The 24,683-nt window shown below is 40.6% G+C and overlaps 1 protein-coding gene and 1 pseudogene across 1 annotated transcript; both read left to right on the forward strand.

Moving 5' to 3' along the window:
* The first annotated feature begins 270 nt into the window (after positions 1-270).
* LOC140700183 (putative tetratricopeptide repeat protein 41) lies at positions 271-12,112 on the forward strand. Its single transcript, XM_072973138.1, is given in 2 exon segments — positions 271-642; positions 9,015-12,112. A coding segment is annotated over 1 exon segment (807 nt). The 5' UTR covers positions 271-642; positions 9,015-9,232; the 3' UTR covers positions 10,040-12,112.
* A 5,086-nt stretch (positions 12,113-17,198) lies between these two features.
* Positions 17,199-24,683, forward strand: part of LOC116282590 (putative tetratricopeptide repeat protein 41) — a 52,644-nt pseudogene continuing 45,159 nt past the window's right edge.

Here is a 24,683-nt window from a genome sequence, read left to right on the forward strand (position 1 = left end):
CCTCCTGCACCCAATGGGGACTCGCTGGGGGGACCGCAACCCACCAATCAGAGCTGTCCAGGTCCGGTGCCCAATGCCCGAAGCGTGGCTCCTTCCAATTGGCCAGTCCTAGCCCCTTTCCTCCAATCAAATGGTTCCGCGGTCCCCTCTCACGCAGGACCGCCCCTTTGCCTGGGATGCTGTCGCCTCTAAGGGAAACCTTCCAATGAACGTCAGCGCAGAACTTATCCCTCCTTGTGGAGAGGTCGCGTGGAACCACTTCCGGATCTTAGAACGCATTTATTGCGTCACAAGGGCAAGCGGTAGCCATGGCAACGCGTTCTTTGCCTTACCTCTGTCCACGCGTGAGGTCACTTTAGATGATTCCACCGCGACTTCTCGCAGTCAACTTTCTATTTGGCAGTGCTTCTCAGAAAAGAGACACATGAGAGGTCCAAAATCCCCTAGAGCGCTTTTCGATGGAGGTAGTGGGGAACTACAGTTCCCGGCATGCAACTTAAGGGGAACGCTGCAGTGAGTGCTGGGAATTGTAGTCCTTGGTCAGCTGCGTAGTTTGGCCTTTCCGCACTTTCCCAGCGTGTCTCTGCGGGAACTCTGCGCTGCGTGGTTTAGAATGTTCGTCTCGTCCCCATTGCTGTAGAGGTTTGTAGCTATTCCAGTGTCTCCAGTGTACATAGTCTTCAGAAGGGGGCCTAGAAAGCTGCCACCCCTTGGCCGAGGCCGCTCTGTGTTCTGGGAGTAGGCCTCTGAGTCTGGGCCCCGCCTCTGGTTCGTGAACGCGCCTTTCCGAATCTGGCTTCTCTTGTGTCACCTGGCCAGCAGGAGCACTTACAGCCTCTGCGCTTTTCGCGGCCGGAATCTGCAGGCCTGATTCGGTTTACAGAGGAAGGTAGTGGGGCTTTTCCCCTCTTCTCCTTGAGGGAAATTACGAGCAACTTTAATACCCGCGACTCCCTCATGAAGTTCAAAGGCTGTGCTGTGACCGAGTGGCCCCAGAGTTCCTGCTGTACGTCAGGTGGAGAGCAGTGTAGCACAGGGGGGAAAAAAAAACCTCTCAATTTGACGGGTGTAAGAGGGTACACCTGCAGATATTTGAAAGCAAAACCCGTGGGGCTGCAAATGAGAGAGGGAGTGCAGCTTTGTAACTTCATAGAAATACAGAAAGACACGTGCAACACCAGGTGTCTTTCCTGTAAGGGAAGTCCCCCATACTAAGCTTGCGCCTTTGGACATATTTTCAATGTCTCTTTAACCTAGTGTTTACCTCATCCCCACCACCCCCACCCCCCGGCCCCAACCCCGACCCTCACCTCATTTCCAACAGAAACGCTGCCTTCCTTACTGCTTCCTACAGGTTAATTGAACTTCGAATTTGTTTTCAGATAATCATCGGAATTCCTGAAGACAAGCTTTTCAGTGACAGTCTATCACATATATTTATAGCTTCCCTATTTAGGTTTGCCAGTATTAATTCTGTGGTTGGCGTTTACACATTGTGGTGATGCCTTATTTACATCTGCCCAAATTACCTGTATTTATTAGTAACCAAAGAGTAGCTTACAAAGCTTTTGCTATGCTTCTGTTCTTGCATCTTTATTTTTTTGAGTTTTCTACGGTGTGAAATTCATTAAGGAATGTCAAGTAATTGCATTTTTGTATGTTTTAATTCTTATTTTTTGTTTTTAGAAAAAGATGAGTTCCTTCACTTTTCTGCATTTCACAAAATTTCTTCACCTTTTTCTCTAGTTCCGAACAAGTAAGCAACCAGTTCTGAAACTGCAGATTCCATCTTAACTGGTCAGTGGTGGGTAGTTTGTGCTGCACCTGGAGGGAACTGAGAATCAGACAAGCCCTCCAAAATAGATCCATTGCTTGTAGCTAGATGTTTCTGCAGATGATGGTGGGAATGTATGAGGCAGGCAGAACACAAGACAATAGACTGGTAGAAAAAGATGGCTGGCTGTTCTCGGGCTCAACTCTGCCCTTTTAAGACAGGATCCCTGGCTGTGCACCCTGTAAAAGGAGTGGGCAGCTTACTCAGTTCCTAGCCTCACTCTTTCTCCCCTGTAGTCTCCACCTCTTCTGACTTTTGACCCGTTATTGATACACAGTTCCTGTCTTGGTTAAGCTCCTCCAGAACTTACACTCCAGACTGTTATTAACCTCCCGACCTTTGGATCGACCCCCTTGCTTCCTAATTTTAATTTTTCCCTTTTGATACTCTATGTCCAGGAACACTACTGGAAACAGCTCCCTTTGCTGTTTTTGTTTTTGTTGTTGTTAAGCTTTTTCTTGAGCAGAGGTAGCCCCATGAGACCTGCCTTTGTTTTTGAACTTAGAGATAAAAATCAAACAGGCAAAGGGATGCTGTTAGGATAGAGAGCTCACCTGGTCGACAGATATAGTCCAGCAGTGAGGAATCAGGGAGAATGCAGACTAGGGAGATCAAGGCAGGAAAGCAGTTGGCATCAGAGAGCACTGAGGAAAGGGGCTGAGCACCAAGGTGAATTTGTTGGTTGGTTGATTGGTTCATTCATTCATTCATTCATTCAGCATGTGTTCAGGACCTGGTATGTGCCAGGTATTACGCAAGGTGCCGGCAATACAGGGGTGAGCAATATTGATGCAGTCTCTGTGCAGAGCTTGAACCAATAGTAATAGTGCAGTTGCATCTTAAGTGCCTGTGTCTCTAAACTGAAGCAGGGATGTAAAAGAAAGACTGTAAGAATGAGAGGGAACTTTTTGGGGTGACAGAAATCTCTTGATTTTGATTTTGTGGTGGGTAAAACTCTTAAACTATATACTTCAAAAAGAGTGAATTTTGTCATATGTAAATTTTACTTCAATCAAAAAACTAATTGCAACTTTTAAAATTTTTAATTTTTTATTGAAGTGTTGATTTACAATGTTAGTTTCAGGTGTACAGCAAAGTGACTCAGTTATACATACATATACATTTTTTTCAGATTCTTCTGCATTATATGTTATTATAAGAAATTGAATATAGTTCCCTGTGCTATACAGTAGGTCCTTGTTGTTTATCTAATTTGTATATTGTAATGTGTATCTGTTAATCCCAAATTCCTAATTTATCTCTCTCCCCTTTACCCCTTTGGTAACTGTAGTTTGTTTTCTCTGTCTGTGAGTCTATTTCTGGTTTCCATAATAAAATTTGCATTTTTTAGCAACTATTGAACTATTAATTTAAGCAAAAACCCACTAAAACTCATTTCAGTAGGAAGCAGGAACGAGACAGAGATGCCTGCTATTATCAGTATTGCCCCACGCTGTTTAGGAGGATTTAACACTAAGACGGAAAAGGAAGTAATTGGCATTAATTTTAGAAAAGTTGAGGTCTTTTATTTTGAGATTCCTTCTTACTGGTGAATTTATTACATATCCCAGAGACTCTAGTCAGGGGGAAATTTTTTTTTGACTATAAGAAATATATAAACGTCAATGGACTTGCTCTAGTCTTGCAAAAAACATAGAAATGAAAAAAATTTTAATTTCTTTCATATTAAAGACAAAAACCATAAAATGCTTAGGAATAAACTTGTCAGGGAAGATATAGCTCCAACATGAAGAAAACTATAAAATCTTATTGAAGGGTATAAAACAGATGGAGAACTTGAGTCTGGTGCCATACCCTGTGCACTAGCTATTGCTGCGTAACAAATTACCCCAAAATCATGTAGTTTAAAACAATAAACATTTATTATCTCACATAGTGTCTATAGTCTGGACCTTTCACCTCTGTATGTGCTGTTTCCCATATTTAGCTATGTTTTATTACCACTGTTGTTATTATGATTTATACTTACTTTTTTCCTTTTTCCTTAACTCTTACTTATAAACCTTTTCCTCTTGCTGTGAAGTTCTCAGATTTAAAAAAATCAACTTAATTTTGGTCTACTTTACATATAATAAAATGCACCCATTTTAAGTGTTCAGGTGGTAGGTTTTGATGAATAGCTACCCCTCACTATCACTATGATTATGATATAAAACTTTCCTCTTGCCCTAAAGAGTTCCCTTGTGATCCTTCCTGTCGGGAGCCCGGCCACCAGACCCTGAGGCTGTACGCACGGCGAGGCCTACAGGAGGCCCACTGCACGGCGGTGGGCCGAAAAGGTGTGGCAAGCTTAAGAGTTAAAAATACAAGGAATTCCTATTTAGGGAGGAGGCTGGTCCGAAGATAGTGAGTTATCTCAATTGATTGTTCACAAAAATTCTGAAAAGCCTTAGATGTGTAGGCAGGGGTATTATCTGTCTTTATTTGTTTAGGCATTCCCAAATATGAAAAGGCTAGGAAAATATGTTGTATAAACATCTGCTCCTGTATCTAGGAGCCCAACAATTTTCTTTCCTTGTATTTTTAACTCTTTAGTGGGCCTTTCTTGTGAAATTTTCTGAACCCAAAAAGCCATATCACTTGAGCCAAAACCTTGATTGCCTCTTTCCTGAGTAGAAAGGGTTTTACCAGTTAGAACATATGGAAAGAGCAATAGTTGAGCAATTCTTTGACCTTTTCCTATGTGAACTGTTTCTGTAGGGGGAGCTAGAAGAACTTGAATTTCCCCAGTATAATCAGAGTCTATGACTCCTGGAATGACCATCAATCCCTGTAGAGCTGTTGAACTCCTTCCCAAAATAATTCCTACTGTCCCTTCAGGCAATGGACCATAAACTCCAGTGGGTAATTTACTCACAGGAACATCAGGTGTTAGTATTGTGCTGGTGGAGGAACTGAGGTCCAATCCTGCACTACCTGGGGTTGCCCTGAACAACTCTGAGACTGTGGTACGTTGAGAAACGGATTGCTGCCTGGTTGACAGGGCACTGGGCATTGAGCTGATGTCCCAATTATTTTGGGGCCCTGGGACAGGGCCCTTTGGCCGTTTCCCGATCCCATTTGCTGATTTTCAGAAGCAGGAACAAAAGAGACATTTCCTAGAGGTTGTCCATTTTTATGATATTTAGATTTACAATCGCCCAGTGATACCCTTTTTGACACCTAGGACAGAGAGTCCCAGGACGACTCGGATTTGCAGGAGTACGAGAAGTTGGAACAACTGAATTAGTATTAGAATTCATCCTGGGATTCTGAGTCTTATTTGGACATTGCCTACTAAAATGTCCTTGTTGTCCACAAGTGAAACAGGCTTGAGATTTAACTTGACTCTGAGCTGAATTATTAGGCTTCTTATCTAACATCAAGGCTTGCATGCATTGGGGTAAAGTCTCTCCTTTCAAGGCTGCAGCTATTGTAGCTCCTTGCACAAAGGCAGGACCTACATCAGCACATTGTTTCACATAATCTGTGACTGTACCTGTCTTCCTTATAGGTCTAATCAAAGCCTGACAAGTTGCATTTGCATTTTCAAAAGCCAATTGCTTTACTAGTAATTCTGCAGCTTCTTCATTGGCAATTACTCTGCGAACTGCCTGAATCAATCTAGAAACAAAGTCTTCATATGGTTCCTCAGACTTCTGCTTAATTTCTATTAATGTAGCAGCTTTTCCTGGGGTAATAGGTAATTTCTTCCAGGCATTAACTGCACATATAGTAGTTTGTAGCAATGCATCCTTAGGTAAGGTCATCTGGCTCTGAGCTGTGTCATGATATCCTTCCCCTAGTAACATATCCATTGTGATATCATAGTGTCTTCTACTCTTCTTATTTATAGCTACCTGCTGCTTGACTAGATCCTCAAACTCTGTCCTCCATAGCAAATATTGCCCTCCAGTCAGACATGCCTTAGTTATTTGAACCCAATCATAGGGAGTCAGCCACCGACTAGTTAAGGAGATTTAACCTTTAGAGAATGCTATCCTGTGGTGTTTTCAGGAGAATTTGGAGATGATGAAGTGTCCTGGGAGCCTTTGTCTTATAGACTTCTTGAGGAGCTTAAAACTGCCTGCCATGACTATGGTCCTTTGGCACCTTACACTACAACTATTTTGGATTCTTTAACTAGTCGGTGGCTGGGCTCCCGACACCTTCCCAGTTTTTTCCTTCTCACCCTCTACCAGGCAACTAATGATCTGCTTTCTGTCACCTTTCAATTTTTTTTTTTGCCTTCCTCTTCGTCCCATGAGTTATTTGGAAATGTAATATTTAATTTCTAAAATTTGTAAATTTTTCAGGTATCTTTCTGCTATCAGTTTCAAATTTAACTGTATGTGGTTAGAGAACATACTTTATATGATTTCAGTTCTTTCTGATTTGTTGAGTTTTGGTTTAAGGCCTAGAATTGAGGTTGGCAAACTTGTTACTTAAAGGGCCAGATAGAAAATCTTTCCGGCTTTGTGGGCCACATGATCTCTGTCACAACTCAACTCTGCTGTTGTAATATGAAATATTTAATATGAATAGAAGTGGCTGTGTTCCCAGGAAATGTTCTTTATAGAAACAGGCAATAGCTGGGTCTTAGCCTTTAGGTTGTAGCTTGTTGACCCGTGGCCTAGAACACAGTCTATCTTGGTATTCTGTGTGCAGATGAGAAGAATCTGTTTTCTGCTATTATTGGGTGGAATGTTCAAAAATCAGTTGTTTCAGATCTTCTATATCTTTGCTGATTATCTGTCTACTTAATCAATCACTAAGAGAGGAATGTTGAAATCTCTAACCATATTAAAGATTTATCTGTTTCTCCTTTCATTTCTACCAGTGTTGCTTTGTGTATTTTGCAGCTCTGTTGTTAGGTACGTATACACTTAGAACTATTATGTCTTCTTGGTGAATTGACTACTTTGTCATTATGTAATGTCACTTTCTATTCCTAGTGACACTTGTTCTAAAGTCTCCTTTTTCTGATGATAATATAACTCCTCTAGTTTACTTCTCTCAGGGATCACACTTCTGTGCTGCCTGATGTATAATATCTGAAAATAGGTAATTCATGTATTTTGTCCAGTTTTCTGGTTTTTTGAAGAGGGTAGGTAGGTCTGTTCCCTGTTATTTTATCATGGCTGGAAGCAGAAGTCATAACTGTTTTTTAATATGTATACCACCTGCCATCAGTGGCTATGCTTTTATCCTCTTAATTATGTCTTTCATGGAGACCATTTAGTTTGCTTTCTTTCTTTTATTATTTTTTTATCATAAACAATGCAGTGAAGATCTTAATGGTTCTAGTTTTTCACTCTTTTGAATAGTTCCTTGGAATGATTCCCAGAAAGTAGAATCACTGAGTCAAAATTTAAAAGCACTTTAATATATTTTGAAGTATATCACCATTTACTCTCCAGATATAGCTTTCTAAAATTACCAATTTACAATTCCATAGCTATAGGTGAAATATAAGTTGTGCCAATATTTAGAAAACTATACTTAAAAAAAAACTATATTATTTCTTACTTTTAAGTTTCCTTGAATTCTAGAAAAGATAAATAAGCTTTTATGTGTATTACTGTGCTTGTTATTTTTCTTTTTATCTATTTGTATCTTTTGCTTATGTGTCTAGTAGGATGTCAGTATTTTTCTTAGAATAAAGATAAATTTATTTGTGGCAAATATTTTTTACAGTCTGTTGTTTGCCGTTAAGTCTTTTAAAAATGTAATTATTATCTGTCCATCTTCTCTTTTGTGATTTCTTCTACAGCTTATAAGTTTTAGAAGTCCTTTCCAAGTTTGATAAATATTTAATTATGTTTTATTTTCATTTAAAAATTATATTAAATTCTTTCATTCAGCAAATATTCACCTATCACCTACTTTGAGCCAGTCCTTATACTAAGTGTTGGGGACATGGAAGAGACCAAGATAGAAATTACCTCTGATCACTTGGGAATAGGAGAAAGTGGATGTTTTCAAGGGCTGATAATCTAATTCTCGCCTTCTACATGATAGGTGAAAAGTCCATTAATAAAGTGCCCATGATGCCTATTCTGTCATCTTTTAGATTTTATTTTTGGTACAGCAGTGTGAGATTATGGTTTGAAGTAATTTTTTCAAACTGTCACCTATTTATTGTAATATCATGTTTTGCTTTGTGTTTCCCACCTGTTGACTTGCGGTATCTTCAAGACCTAGGGTCTTATCTCTATAATATGGTGGTAGTAGAATGTATGTGTTCTAGAGTCAGGCTGACCTGTGTTCAGATCCTGCCTCTTCACTTACTAGCCAAGTGACTTTGGATGCGTTGCTTATCCCGTCTGAACTTTTGTTTCTTCAGCAGTAAAGTAGGGTGGTCATATTATCTATCATAGGATTATTGTGACAGTGAAATGCAAAAGGGTTAACACTTTTTAAAAAGGTACTGCATCATTATATTCTTGTCAGGTGCTCTTGATGAAAAATTGCCCTATACGTGACAACGTGGTATGTTTCTCCATAGGTGAAAGCAACAAACATAATAAAAAAAAGCAACATCTGATACAGAAATGAGTTGCATCTAAGATAAAGTTCATAAAACTAGGTAGTTTCCATTTGATTTTTTGCTTCTGAACAAGATGCAAACATATCTACCTCATTATTGGAGGGCATGTGTTTTTCCACTAGCTCAGTGGAACTGAATTCCCAGCACATGTTGTATGAGCCTGCACAACTTAAGATAAAAATAATCACAGAACTCCATCAAGTTCTTAGATCCAAACTTCCTTGCCTCTCAGATGGCAGGTGCATTACTGGCCTTGGGTCTTATTATATTTTGTTTGTTCCTCTTGTCCTGACTTCAACTTCGTACCTATTTTCAGTTTTGCTCCCAGTCACGGTCATGGGCCTTGGCTTATTCTGCTCCTAGATGTATTAGGCTCCTTTCCTGCATTAGTCTTCCTTTTCACACTCTCAGCAAGTCCCCTTGCCTAGTTTCCAAATTCACAGGGAGGCAGAAGTAGCAGGTGGCTGAAGGAACACTGGGAAGGTGGAATGGGGGGCTGAGGAAAAGAGGGAGGGCCTTGTGTCCAGTGCCTGTTCACCATATGTGGTTCTCAGCTCTTCAGCAAAAGCTTTGGGGAAACGGGAGATGTGGCCTGTAATCCTAAAAAGAATGTGTTTTTTTCTTTTTCAGTCCTTACTTAAACTAGATTGTTTTTCAACTCTGATCTGTCCCTTGGTTGGCATCACTCACCGTCAAATATCTATAGGGAAGAAATTTTGGACAAGGATTCCAGTCTGTTTATAGCAGACATAATTAGGAGGAAGTCCCAGAAGCAGTAAAGGTCAGTGGCTGCACCAGGATGAAAATTGTTTTGGTTTAAGGGTGATGTCATCTCTAAGCAAAGTGAAATGAGCCAGAAGGCAAATGAGAATGTAGACAGCAATGCCCAATTCCTTTTACAGCCCCAGAAACCCATTTAGCCTTACCTCTGCTTGACTCTGAATGATTTTCAAGAAGAGAGAAACTTTTTGGCAAACTACATCTTCCCTCAGCTGAATGAACTCTGCAATTCCCGGGGCACGTACTTCAAAGCTGTGGACCTGAGGTGGTCAGCGTTGAAGGCCCAGGCACCCTTACCCTCCAGCCTGTTTAGACATCATTTTCATCTCCACTTGCAACATCTGAAGCTCTGTCTCGACTACATGAACAGCTGCTTTCCCTTTTTTATCTACTTGCTGGGTCAGACATATGGGGACTTTGTCCCTGACTACTCACCAGTCCTGTTCTCCGAGGCAACTGACTTGTCAACTTTATCCATAGTGGAACAGAATCTCTATGTTGCTGCAAAAAACAGTTATCCCTGGGTCCTGGAGAATGCTGACTGCAGTCTGATGGAATTAGAGATCATCCAAGCAGCATTTCTGAATGAGTCTCAATTTCAGTATTTTTACTGTAAGACAGAAATCATGCTGCTGAAGACTTTGGATGAGGAAAAGAAGGAGATAATATCCTCAGGTTTTCTGACAAACGACGAGTTAAAATTAAAGATGGGGAAGCTTAAGGCCAAGATTATTAGCAAAGGGCTCCCTGTCAGATTTTATAGAGATCTCCATGAGTTGGGTGAGCTGGCTCTCCAGAACTGGTCGGTTGTGATAGAAACACTTTCACCAGCCACTTTACTGATGGAAAATATAGGTGAGTACATATGGAGATAGCTGTCTGTTGTCATAGGCTCAAGTGTTCTGTATGTCTTCTTGTGAAAGAAGATTTTAAATGACTGAAAATATTCCTGAAGCATTTAAAATGGTTACCATATGCTTGTAACATGCACTTCTTCATTTGAAGGTTTTTGAAACTGAGAATAAGCGCAAATAGTGAGTTATGGAATATGATTTAGGAAGTCAAAGAGCTCTGAGAAGATAAAATATCTGGCAGCTAACATGTAGATCCAGAGCAGAGGTTCTCAACCAGGGCTGATTTTTGGCCCCAAGGGACTTTTGGCCACATTTGAAGATGTTTTTGGTGCCACAGTTGGGGGTATTCTTCTGGCATCTAACAGATGGAGGTGAGAGATATGGCTAAACATCCTACATTGCACAGACTGTCCCCCCATAATAAAGAATTTTCCAACCCCAAATGTCAATAATGCCAAGGTTGAGAAACTCTGATCTAAAGGGAAGAGAACTTTTCTTAATCGTCAAGTCCTTTTTGTGTCTTATCACATGTAATCTTCAAGGTTTAGCCCTGCAAGGTAAGTGCTGTAATTCCTATTTCACAGATAAACAAATGAAAGCTGCTGTATAGCAATTAAGTGACTTAATCTAATGTCACATCATCAGTGAGAGATCGTTCCAGGACTGAACCCAGGTCCTTTTGACTCCAAAATCCATGCTCTTTTGCCTTCATCCTTACTACTGAAAGAGTACTCTATGGACCAGTAGGCTTGGCATCACCTAGGAACTTGCTGGAAATGCAGTCCAGGTCTAGTGAATTAGAATTTGCATTTCAATAAAGACCAGATGAGTTGCATGCATGAAAGTTTGAGAAGTATCACCTGACATCATCTTGCCTCTAAATGAAATGATTACATTTATTTTGAAAATAGTGTCTCGTGAATATGTATGGATTAAAAAGGGAAGAAAATATCAGAATAGGGCAGAGATTCTTTACCTGGACAGACTTTGGGAGGGATCTATGGCACCCTTCAAATTATATGAAAAATAGGATGTTTACATGCATATGTGTGTTTTGGGAGATGGGAAGCTGGCCTCTGTCTTTGATCAGACTCAAAAGGTTCAGTGACCCCAAAAAGACTATGAATTACTATTTTAAGGGTCCAATTAATGTGGGAATGCATAATGCAGGTGGTGCATTCTCAAATGCTTTCAGAGACTAGGCAGGCATAGTCCTTGTAATATGATAGGGAGCAGATGGATCTGTGGTCAACTGAATGGGAGGGAGTTGACCCACCAAAAATCATTCACATTCATTGCTTCCGGTGGGGCATGAAATCCCACCTGTGCTGGTCAAACAAAGCTCTGCCTACAAGCCAAATCATTTTGGAGCCCTAGAAAAGAATATTGTATCAATCATTACTCTTTGAGTTGCAAATGACTCAAACTGGTTTCAACAAAAAGGGGATATATTAGTTAATTTAACTTTCAGGTCAGACTTTATATAGTGGTTCAAATGATGTTACCAGGCCCTGGTTTCTCATTGTTTCTCTGCGTGGTTCTGCTGTCCTGATGTTGCCTCAACTCCTTGGTTCCTCCATTATGGAAGGAAAATGGCTATAGCAGCTCCAGGTTCAAGTTCTGCAGACATGGCTCGAAGCCCTGGCACTGAGCCTTTCTGTCTCTGATTAGCCAGACTTGGACCATAAACTTGTATGTGACTCAATCACTGGAGCCAAGAGAGTGTGATGCTCTGATTGGCTAATCCTGCGTTGTATCACACCTCTGGAGCCTAGAGGAAGTCATATCCACCACAGTAACATGAACTGAGAGTTGGGACGAGGTGGGATCCCCCAAAATAATCTGGGGTTGTTACTGAAATTAGGATAGGATGAATGGATATTGAGCAGTCCCAGAATATCTTGAATATTTGCTACAGGCTTGGAGTTTTAGAATATCTAAGGACAGATATGTTCTCAGAGCCCAGATTTTTCAGTTCCTAACTATGTGACCTTGAGAAAATGACATATTGGTAAGCCTAGCTTTCTTCTATATAATGGGTTAACAGTAATCACTTTGAGAGTAATAATACATGTAAAGCACGTAAAAACAGTGCCTGACACATAATAAGCTAATGAGAATAAATAATAAAAAATGAGTCCTGAGAGAATATAGTGTATATTTGGCTAAAGCCTGAAATATGGTTAATAGTGGTATTCTTCGACTGATCTCAATCTGAACTGCATCCACTGATTAAAATTTACTAACATGTTCAAGAATCAAGCCTTTCTGTGTATTTGGGTTAGAGACAGATCATTTCTCCATAATATTCTCTTTAGTCTTTGATTTTGGTTATTATTGAAAGATTAGCTTGTTTTAGACTTTAGTTTTGAATATATAATATATGGACTACATGTCTGCATTTGCGACAGTATGGATTATTATTTTTAAAAAACTTCAGAAAGAAGGGCTAAATTATTTTTCTTTTGGATCTTCAATAACCTTTATCACCTAGGTAGTTCCAAAATCTCACAACTGCGGTAGCAATCAGCCATTTGGGTAGCTAATGGTTATTATAAGGTAATGTAGAGCTGTCAGTTCATACTCCTGACTTTTAGAAGCACTTCTGAGGTCCTTGGAGATACCTAAGACTAGTGAGAGAGGTTCAAGTGGGATCATCTCTAAGTCTGTCTAAGATCTTGAAATTTGAGGCTGACCTAGCCTGAGCTGTTGCTCCAGCTCTATTCTGGCCCTAACCTGAATCACAGGGCAGCCTTACCCTGTGATCTTACCAGGTTAAATTATCTGATGTTCATTTTCCTTCCCTACCCCATTAGAAAAAACAACAAACCCCCCAAAACGGGGAGATACAGGTGTCACCAGAGACAGGAGGATATTTTGGCCGTCCAGAACACCCTGACTTTAATTAGGCAATGAGTTTAGTACCACAGTAAATTGAAACTGAAAGGAATCTCAGAGATCCAGTTGTCTGGCCTTGCCACTTATTTTACCTGAGTGTTTGAGGGACAAAATGGCAGAGTTGCAACTGTACCCATGGTTGTCATTGTATTAGGGCATCTTATCCTGGAAACACACCCCACTCTCCAAACCACTGCAATGCTTAGAAACACACACATATGCCACGAGATTCAATTAGGGAACTTCATACTTACCTAACAATCTAAAAAGACGAAAGGATAAATGTAGCAAATGCAATTTTTTTTTACCCTCATCATTCTGAGGTCATGAAATAACATGGAATCCTAAGTAGGATTTCATGTATGAATAGCATTAAGAAGATTAAATTGCTTGCATAGTTTCCTTTCATTAGATTTTAGAATGGGCTATGAAATATGGCACTAACGTAAAAAGAAGGTAATACAGATACAGAAGGGGAGGTACTTTCTTGGGCATTTACAATAACCAAGTGTAATGGAAACTGCAAATCTAAGACGTTAAAACATCTCTCTTTGTCTGTAAAGACCACAAGCACAACTTTGAACGTTTTTATCATGAAGAGTTCACTGAAAATATAAGGAAGTGTTTATTTCCAAGGAGTCAAATAGAACCTTTGAAATCTTGGAAAGATTTGCCTTAAAGGATGTGAAATTTGATGTTAACAACACCGCAGCAGGTTCCAGGTTAGACTGTGTTCTCAGGTCAGATGTTAAGAAATACCAAGCAAAACAACCTGCCTTCAGTGAATATGATCCCCCAAATTTGTAATGTCTTCCCTTCCTGTGCACCCCTTCCTGCAAGAGAGGCTCCCTAAAAGCCAACCCTGAGTTAAAATTTCCTTATCAGATATCACTTTGAAACTGCCAAGTTTTCCTGACTATTTCACTATTTTTTCCAGTATCCTCAAGAAGATTGTAAGCCCTGGAGGGCAGAGGGCTTGCCTTCTTTTTTTCTACCCTAAATCAAAGTTGGTCTAAGTAATTCTTGACAATGATGGAATGATTTTGAGAAGAAATTGGATTAGGAAATAAGAATAATGCATCTGTACAGAACTGTGTATTTTACAAAGAATTTCCACATACATCATCAGCTCATTATTAATTACATTAAGATATTCAGCCGACACTTACTAAATGCTTACCGTGGGCCATATCATTATTTGTGTTTGTGTGTAAGGAATCGAGTTATCTTACCCAAAGTTTGCACTCCTTCACTGTTTTGTCCAGTTCTTCTGCATTCAGACCCCCATATCTTTCCCCTTTCTGGGGGGTGATGTACTGTGTTCACCACCCACAGGCATGAAGAGGCAGGGCTGTGAAGAAAGAACTAGGTTTATCTGTGGTCCTTCCCAATATCAACCTTAGAAATAGGAGGTTCTTGGGATCATTGTATTTTTTCCATCTTCATCCTCCAGTTCTTACCACAGATCTCATTTATTCTGGGAGAGTTTGGGGATTGGAAATAAACCCACAGTGGCTGGGATGGCTCAGGGATGTCCTCCACCATCTCTGCCCCAGTGTCAGCATCCACCACCAGGTACAGATCTACCAGTATTCTTGTGGTTCTGGGAACCCATGCCAAGAAGAACATAATTTATTGGGTTAAAACAACATGGTGCTCAGTCAAGGTTTTTAAAACTAGAAGAGTGTGAAATATGTAGGCTATCTTAGGTTTGAATAGGCAAATCCATAGAAATAGAAAATAAGTTAGGGGCTGTGGGGGGATGAGAGAAGAGGGGAACCAGGAAAATGTTCCCTAATAGGTCTGGAGTTTCTTTCTGGGTTCTTGAAAATGGTCTGGAATTTTATTGCAATTAAACAATGCCAATTGTGTCCAGTAAAAACACAGCAATTAAGTCCTTTGAGCTTAGCTGTGTGGAAACAGGGCTTTGCCATCTGGAAACAGTGCTTTGCACTATGAGTTCCTGAATGGTGTGTGCAAGTAACAGAAAAAGGTATTCTTTTGAAGTTTCAAAGCATTGTCTTAATAACCAACCACCTAGACCAATAGCATTCTTTTTTTCTCTTTCTCTTTTGAAGGGAGCCACAGATTGCTTGGCAATGTTTTCATTTTCTATTCGTTCTTGAAAAAAAGTCATTAAGACCTTAGCTTAATTATGTAGGTGTGTTATATTCGTCTTTTTCCTTCATTGATTTTACCTGCTAAGTGCTAAGAAGTGTTCTTGACACAGGGGATACAGCTGAGACAAAAGAGACGAGGATCCTGCCTCTGTGGAGCTTACACTAATGAGACAGGCAACCAACATGATATGGAAAATATGTAGTAGGTTAGATGCCTATAAGTGCTGTGGAGCACAATGAAAGCTTGAAAGGGAATAGGCTATTGGGTAGGAGAGAACATGGCATTTGGATAACTGCTGGGAGTAGATGAGGGAGCAAGCTATGCAAATATGAGTTGGGAGAGCACTCCAGACAGAAGGAACCGCAAATACAGAGGTCGCGAGGCTGGAGGAATGGCAGGCAGCTGGAAGGAAGTCAGAGCTGTTGGGAGGGTGGCAGTGGTGAGGTTGGAGATGTAATGGATTAAAGGAGGGTGTGTGTGGGTCTTGGTTGGTCTCTTGCATCATTGTAAGGACTTGGGCTTTTACTGCTTTTAAGCAAAGCAATGACCTATATGACATATTTGACAAGCTCACTCTGGTGGCTTGGCTGAGGACAGACTGAAAGAGGGCAAAGGTGGAAATGGGACATAAAATCAAATCCGTTCTAATTTGATGGTGAAATGACTAAAGCAATAAGGCATTGATTCCTAACTCATATCAATGGAGACGGAATTCTTATGGAATAACTACTATTTAATGATCCTGCTTTAGGTTTTCTATTTTAATGGATTTTCAGGTTGATCCTCTTGCTTTGCTGAACCTGAATGTCAGGTTTATTTATTTCATTCAGTCAATCAGCAATGCATGATCAGGTACTATGCCAGTCACTAACTATCCAGGAGTGAGTAGGATAAGCCTGGTAACTACCTGGGACTTTCATCAATGTAAAATCAGTAGACACATGTTTATTAAATTATGTGTGTGTGAGGAATAGGGCTAGACTCTAAATGCAGTGACACTTATGGACCTGGGAATACTCTGCATTTCCAGAAGCTTTTCACTAAAGTAAGCAATGGGAAAGGGTATACTGTGCTCACACCAGTTCACAGAAATCATATTTCTGCATTACTATAAGCCATGACACCCCCATAGAGCAGCAGGCTACTTCTGAGCCACTGACAGTTACGGTCATTTTGTTGACTCTCTAACGTCACGGCCATTAGGATTGCTGGGCATCCTTGGCACATGAGTGTCTCAGTTTTTTCTTCTCTCCTGGTGAGTCTCGGGTAGAGTCTCCCTTCTGGGCCTTTGGGCAGGTTGCGCTCTTGATGTAACCACAGGTTCATGTTGGACCCTAGAGTCTGTGGCAGCTGGAAGAGCCTTCCAAGGTTACCATCTTTCCATTCTCCTAATTTTACACAGGACAAAGCCTAAGCCCAGAGGGCAAATGGTTTGTTTGGAGCCAACTGGGGTCACAGTTAAGAGACTAGAATTTCCCCTCTCTTAGAGACAAACATCTGCAGGAAAAATTTCCCTCCCTCCCTTCCTTTGTAATTACTCTTGACTACATTCCCCTCCTTTATTTTTCAGAATAAATCCTCTTCCAACTTACAAGTCTATTCTGCTCTTATCTGGGGAACGTGGTTGTGGGAAGTCCACTCTGATTGCCAGCTGGGTGAGCTATTTCAGAAAGAAACATCTGAACATGTTGATGATCCCTCATTTTGTGGGCAGCACCTGTGAGAGCAGTGACATTATGTCCATGATACATTACTTCACCACAGAATTACAGTCCAGAAACTATGGTAATAGAATCAAACTGTTACCTTCATTCAGGAAAATTTTGTTAGAAAGTAATCATTCTGTCTTTTGCTCATTTTGGGTCATTTTTCTCTTGTTCCAGTCTAAACCCTGTGTTGTCTCACCTACCTATCTACTCATCTCTTCCCTTCACAGAATTCAGTCCCCTTCCTTCCTTCTTTCCTTCCTTCCTTCCTTCCTTCCTTCCTTCCTTCCTTCCTTCGATCCTACTGAGTGCAGAGGGAGTCCAGTGGAGGGTTTTAAGCAGGGACTGATGTGATTTGATTGATATTTTTCAAAGATCAAAATTGGTCTAATGTGTGGAAAATAGAGGTGGAGAAGTAAGCACGGAGGCGGTGACACTTGTTAGAGGCTATCGCAATGGTCCAAGCAAGAGGTGGTGGTGGCTTGGAGGAGGGCAGTAGCAGCGGAAGGGGAGGGCTCTGGATGGATTGAGAATTTGCTGAGGAATTGAATGAGCCAGTGAAGGAAAGGGAGGGACTGAGGATGCCTTCTGGTCTTTGACTTAAGGAAACTAGATGGACGGTGAGGGCTGTACACTGAAGTGGGACAACATTGGTGGGGTGGGGCAGCAGGCTTTGAGGGGAATCAAGAGTTCTGCTTTGGACATGAGATGTTTAAGGTACAAGGTATGTATGGGGAGAGAACAATCCTGTGGGATCTACTTCTTTCCTAGGAGCAGTTGGGGAGCCCTACCGTTTCTTAGCTGTATGACCTTGGGCAAGTTATTTTAACTCTCTGTGGCTCAGTTTTCCCATTTGTAAAATGTGGATAATGAGAAAAAAAAGCACGTCTTATAGGTAGTTGAGAAATAAAGTATAAAAAAGTCACTTAAGTGCTTGGCGTATGTTAAGCACCAATAAATATTAGATATTATTATTATTATTATTAGGTGGCTTCTGTGTATTTACATGTTTGTATGTGTCTGACTGCCTGCTTTTGGGAATTCATCCCTTCTCACCTGGGGCTTGAACCCATGTGTGCCTCTGGGTACTGAGTGAATGTGTGGGGCCCGGGTGAGTTTTGATGTATATCATCTCTTTATGAACAGACAGATATTTGAGCTTCCTTCTGTGTGTGTTGGGGGGGTTGTCTGTGAGTAAATAAAGTGAACATGTGGGCTGAGTCCTCAGTGGTTGCATTTCCCAAAGCATATAAAGTGGGTAAAATCAAAATCAATAGCAGCAAACAACAAGGTCCTTCTGTAGAGCACAGGGAACTATATTTAATATCTTATAATAACATATAATAAAAAAGAAAATATATATGTATAACTGAATCACTATGCTGTATACCAGAAACTAACACAGCATTGTAAATCAACTATACTTCAATTAAAAAAAATCCTTTAAAAAAATCAGTAGCAGCAGGTGTGACAGGTTCTAAAAGAAAGTGACTAATCCCACTCAGGCATGTCCCAGCGGTGTTCAGTCTGGCCAGGCTAATGATATAAATTCAGTTGCACATGCCCAATTATGATTTTATTCCCAAAGTGAATTATTATTTTAATGAGTCTTTTTTTAGGTGCTGAAAGCTCCTAATAAAAACAGCTGCTTTCTTCTAAACATATTTAAGCTGATGAAGCAGAATAAATTCAGGAATGGCTTGTGAGAACTTGACAGCTAGGCGACCCCTATCCTTGTTAATAGCAGGAGGAGGAGGGAACGGGCTGTGGTTCTGGACTTGGCCTGTCTGCATTTTCAGTTCTGGCTCCACTACTTATTAGCTGTGTGATCTCTGACAGTTTACTTGAGCAATCTGTGCCTCAGTTTCTCATCTTTAAAGTGGGGACAGGATTAACAGTACCTCCATGACACCGTCTGAGGGTTAACAGATAATACATGTAAAGAGCTTAAAAGAGTACCTGGCACACAGTTGCCATTATTATTATTGTTGCTGTTCTTATCCCTCACTGAGCTGGAGAAAGAGGCAGGAATAGGGGTCTACAGAGGGAAACAAGAAACTCCTATTCATTAGTTAGACTAGGGAGGCAAGGACGGCAACGCAAGGGAGTTTGCGTCTGTAGCTACACTGCAGCCCTGGAGGAAGCTGAGGAGAGCATAGCTGGCTGGCCCCAGGTCGGCGGGGAAGCTGGGTTTCACCTGGGGGAGGTGGATGTGGGCAGAGGAGGAGGAGCTACTGCTGAGAGCACAGCTGGGTTTGAGAGGTCAAAAGCAGTCAGCTTCTTAGCAGAGAGCATTTTCCTGTGCCCGCCTCAACTGTCCGCAGCTGCATCTCCTGCGTGGGCCGTGAGCCCGGGGTCCTCCCCAGTGGAGACACCAAAACGCCTCCGTGTAAAGCTAACACTTCTGCTCCTCTCCTCTGCGCACCAGAATAAATGGATCTAGCAGAGGAGAGCTGGCCGCCTGCCCGTGACCAGCTCTCGCCATTCCCACGCCCTCGCCTGCCCTGCTGATGCACTCCAGCGACAGGCTTCACAGGCGGGTAGCACCCCTGCCTTTCTGACTTCCATGTTTCCTCGCTCTGCTACCCCGACCCTGGTGGTAGCCCTGCCTCACAAGGAGTTCCATTTATTAAAAGTTTTCTGAGCGCCAAGTGCTGTGCTAAGGGCTTCATCAGCATCTCATTTTTTTCCCAAGAGGTCTTTCTTGAAATAATAGCCCTATTAGATTTCTGTGTAATAGTCACCCTTTCTGCTTTCACACAATAGATTAAAAAAGCTTTCTACAGGAAGTGCACAGACAATTCAATAATTAGAGCCAACTCAACTGTGTTTGATAATAAAATAGCCTATTTAATAATTGAAAGTAATATTACTGAACCATATGAAAGTAAAGATACATAAATGTGAGGATCTATGAGGCTGTAAAACTAACATCATTATTCTGCATTACACAAACCAGATCAAGAAAAAAAATTCCAACTAAGCTTTTGGAGAGCAAAGTGTAAATTTCCCGTTCTAAATTACCATGCAGGCATAACATTGCAAGCCATGCTATGTATATAGTCCATAGCCAGGCTCTTAATTTTTAAGAGAAAAAGTGCTAGTCAGTAAAGTTTACTGTACTGTCAAGTGTCCCATACCATATAATATTGACATCTCATTTAATGCTCTCAGCAAGTACTCGATAGCATCATCGTCCCAGATAAGAAGACCGAGGCTCAGGATGGCTGGGTCACACAGCAGCACGTGGGCAGAGCGGGGAGATCAGACTCTATTCTTTGTTGAGTTCAAAGCCTGAGTCCTCATTACTGCACTCTCTTGCCCCTTTGAGCCCAAAGAGGGACACTTCTCCCTTTTGGATGATTTCCATCAGGGTCCTCTCCCAGCAACGGTTATCAAAAAAATCTGCACTCAAGTCAGTGATGTGGAACAGGTGGGAATACTGGCAGGAATCCTCGGCTGTACTTGCCTAGCCTTGCACCCTGGGCCCAACTTACTTCTCCAGCCTCATCTCTTGCTCTTTGCTCCACGGAGATGGCCTCCTTGGAAGAGCCAGTCACATCTTCCCTCCATGTCTGTTCACTCAGTTCCCTTCTGGAATGCCCCTCCCTTTTCTCAGGTCAGAGAATTCCTTCTCATCCATTAAGGCCCTGTTTAAAGGTCACCCTCTCCAGAAGGGGGGCTGATGGCTGCCCCTCTCCCTCACCCCCAACTCTGGCCAGGTGGCAAGGATAGCCCCAGTCCCAGTGTGTTCTAGTTTACGTGGGTGTCTCCCTGCCAGTACTGCGCTTGCCTTCCTGGGCCCTCAGGTGACTCACGCGTGGTCCTGTCATTATATGTTTTATTGTCTCCCTCTATGGTCCTGTGAGTGCAGGGACCCTGTCTATTTTATTTGGCTCTTGTCATGCTTACTCCTGACACAGCCTGACACATTGAAGGTTCTCAGTAAATCTGTGTTGAATCATGAGAGACAATACCACCCCAAAGTGAAAAAGTCAACCACTAAGCCATTTTGTTACAAAATATCATGGAATTGTATCAGTTAGTGTTTTTCTCTCCCCATAAGTCTACTTATCCCCACTGAGTAAACACTTGAGATGTAAATTAGGTGAAAGGCCGTTGTCATCTAATAGAGATAATTTGGTCCTACCAGGATAAAGAGAAATATTTAGGGTCATTTCCCAATATTAGTAATGCTGACTTTACCTTCAACATCATTTTAAGGGAAAATAATTCTAATTACCTAAAGAGTGATTTTAAAAACACTAACCAGATGCTTTCCTTCATACAAGGATATAAATCCACAAGCATCATCCTTGAGGTTTTTTTTTTTTACCTTAGATTATATATTTGCTGATTATTTTTTAAAGTTTTTTTAAATATTGATTTTTTTTTTAATGTAGGTACTAGGGATTAAACCCAGGACCTCATGTATGCTAAGCATGTGCTCTACCACTGAGCTATACCTACCCCCCTTTTTTTGCTGATTATTATTGGTGATATTATGATTGTCAGGCTATGTGCACTTTTTGAGGTTCATTTGCCTCCATTTGGCCATTTAACTTCTACACCGGCCTTGTGAAAGAGATGGTCAACCCATGCCATCCATACATGACTGTTAATGAACCACACCGCTTGAAAATTCAAATGGAGCAGTCTTTACATGATTGCTTGTTGTTTGAAGAAAAACGGTTAGAAAAATAAATGTTTCCAAGGCTCCTGATGATCTGTGTGTTCAAGGCCCTTCACCTGTCCAGGCCTCAGTGTCCTCATCTGTAACAGGGGTTTGGACGAGACTGGATGACCTCCAAGAACCCCTTCTGTTCTAAAATTCTGTCAGTGAGGCCTGGAATCTCAACATTGTCTGTATTTTCAAGATTTAAGAAAACCTCAAAGGATGTAGTACCAAGATTAATTTTTCTCACATAGGCAAAACATTATCCAGCATAAATCTCAGCAGTGTTCTCCTAGGGCAGTCTACCCAAGCAATGGAAATAAAAGCAAAAATAAACAAATGGGACCTAATTAAACTTACAAGCTTTTGTACAGCAAAGGAATCCATAAGCAAAACAAAAGACAACCTATGGAATGGGAGAAAATATTTGCAAAAGATGAGACTGACAAGGGCTTAATTTCCAGAATATGTAAACAGTTCATACAACTTAATAAGAAAGAAACAAACAACCCAGTCGAAAAATGGGCAGAAGACCTAAACAAGCAATTCTCCAATAAAGATATACAAATGGCCAATAGGCACATGAAAAAATGCTCAGTATCACTAATTATCAGAGAAATGCAAATCAAAACTACAATGAGGTATCACCTCACACCAGTCAGAATGGCCATCATTCAAAGGTCCACAAACAATAAATGCTGGAGAAGATGTGAGGAAAGGGAACCCTCCTGCACTGTTAGTGGAATGTAGTTTGGTACAGCCATTATGGAAAACAGTATGGAGAGTCCTCAAAAGACTAAAAATAGATGACATATGATCCAACAATCCCACTCCTGGACATGTATCCAGAGGGAAACTTAATTCAAAAAGATACATGCACCTCAATGTTCACAGCAGCACTATTTACAATAGCCAAGACATGGAAACAACCTAAATGTCCATCAACAGATGACTGGATAAAGAAGATGTGATATATATACACAATGCAATACCACTCAGCCATAAAAAGTAAAATCATGCTATTTGCAGTAACGTGGATGGACCTGGAGATTGTCATACTAAGTGAAGTAAGCCAGAAAGAGAAAGAAAAATACCATATGATATCACTTACATGTGGAATCTTAAAAAAAAAAGATAAGCAAACATTTACAAAATAGAGACAAATTCACAGACACAGAAAACAAACTTACGGTTACCGGCAGCGGGGGAGAGGGTCGGAAGGGATTAATTGGGAGTTCAAGATTTGCAGATACTAACTACTATATATAAAATTGATAAACAACAAGTTTATACTGTATAGCACAGGGGACTATATTCAGTATCTTGTAGTAACTTATATAAAAAGGAATATGAAAATGAATATATGTCTGTCCCTATATGACTGAAGTATTGTACACCAGAAATTGACACAATATTGTAAACTGACTATACTTCAATAAAAATATTTTTTGAAAGATTAATTTTTCTCTTACCATCGTTGAAAAGTATTTTTTACTGTGTGGCACAAGCTCAAACTCTTTTTTTATACTTTCTCCTCCTTAGTGTCTTACATTTATATAGAGTTTTCAAGTCATTGATTTTATGGTCATTTTCTGAAACAAAAATATCTTTAAAAATCAGTACAACAATTATAAGTCCTGGAGATGTCATGTAAAGCATGGTGACTATAGTTAATTTTGTTGTAGCGCATGTTTGAAAATTACTAAGAGAATGGATCTTAAAAGTTCTCATCATAAGAAAAAGATGTTTGTAACTATGTATGGGGATGGATGTAGTGACAATTTCCCAATGAATATAAATGTCGAATCACTAGGTTGTACACCTGAAACTGATATCATGTTATATGTCAATTATACCTCAATAAAAATATCAATATGACCTGCTACTATAATACAAAAGACAAAGATAAAATGATTTATTATAAAAATAATATGTATTTCAACACATAAATGCTCAGATGTGATTCCAACAGAAGACTCAGTGGAAGAGGCCAGTGCCTACTTCTTAGTGGATGAAAGCAATTGCTATGGCCTAGACTGACGTGAGTGTGTTGTATTCGAGGTGCAAACATCACCAGCAGTATTGCTCCCAGGGTTGTGATTTTCTGAAATGGTGAACAAATCTTGGTATCATTTTAGATGAAACAATGTATAATCTTGTCATTTTACATGGTAGTTGCATTCTTAGAGGATTCAACATGTTTTAAACCCACATGAGAAGTACTTTGCATTTACGTGTACAATGGAGTTGGTTTCTAGGTTAGTAATTATAAAGTACCCCCCAACCCCATTTATGTGACTATCTGACAGAACATTTGAAAGTCAGGTAGACCCCAGGAAAAGAGTATCATTGTGTGTGGCTGTCCTGTGCTGCTGGAAGTCTGGAATCCCTGAACACCCCTGTTGAGTACCACTGCCCTAAACGACTGGTTTTCAAATGTCCATGGGCTTTCCTACCTCCAGGCCTTCACCTTTGCCTCATCTTGTTTGATAGGCCCTTGCCCTCAGCTCTGTCTGTGCGTTCTCCAAGGCTCACCCCAAATGTCTTCTCTATGAAGCTTTGCTTTATTTTGATGAATCTGCCTCAAACTCCTGTAGCCTTCAGACTCATATTCGGCCTTGAAATATAGTTATTTGTGTTCAGAACCCACTTCCACTCCCTTTAACTCCTTGACTTTACATTATAGATAATTTTATCTCCTCTATCTCCCAGGCATCTAGCACAGAACCTTGCACGTAACAGGCAAGTAATAAATACTTGTTAAACATAATTACTCTCAATGACTTTGACAGAATCTTCATGCCTCTGAGATACGTAATCCATTAAAGCTTCTTTGCATAACTTGATTTTCTAGATCCTAACATGCCTAAATTTCTACGGAAAATATTGCATTTGAAAAATAAAAGCAAGACTGAAGTTGCATGTACTAAAATACTCTGAGAATATTAGGAAGTTGATTACAATCTTGGGTTGCTGCAACTGTGTCACTTAATCGTAGTCTGCAAGTTGGTCCTCTCAGATTACTTCCTTTTTCCTTCTGCTGGTTCATAACATAATTCTCCCTGGTAATTTCCAGAATCCGAGGGCTGAGTTCCACTATTGTGACTAGAGTAATCTAGGATCATATATGTTAGATTTAATATGGGCTAGAGCCAAAGAAACTGGGCAGTAGGTGGGAGATGCTGTATGTGTGCACTGCAAGACCACCTACCCAGGGTGGTGGCCATGACCCCTAACAGGCACCTGATATTAAGGGGATGCAGAA

Source organism: Vicugna pacos, chromosome 12 (genome assembly GCF_048564905.1).
Source record: "Vicugna pacos chromosome 12, VicPac4, whole genome shotgun sequence".
Classification (NCBI taxonomy): domain Eukaryota; kingdom Metazoa; phylum Chordata; class Mammalia; order Artiodactyla; family Camelidae; genus Vicugna; species Vicugna pacos.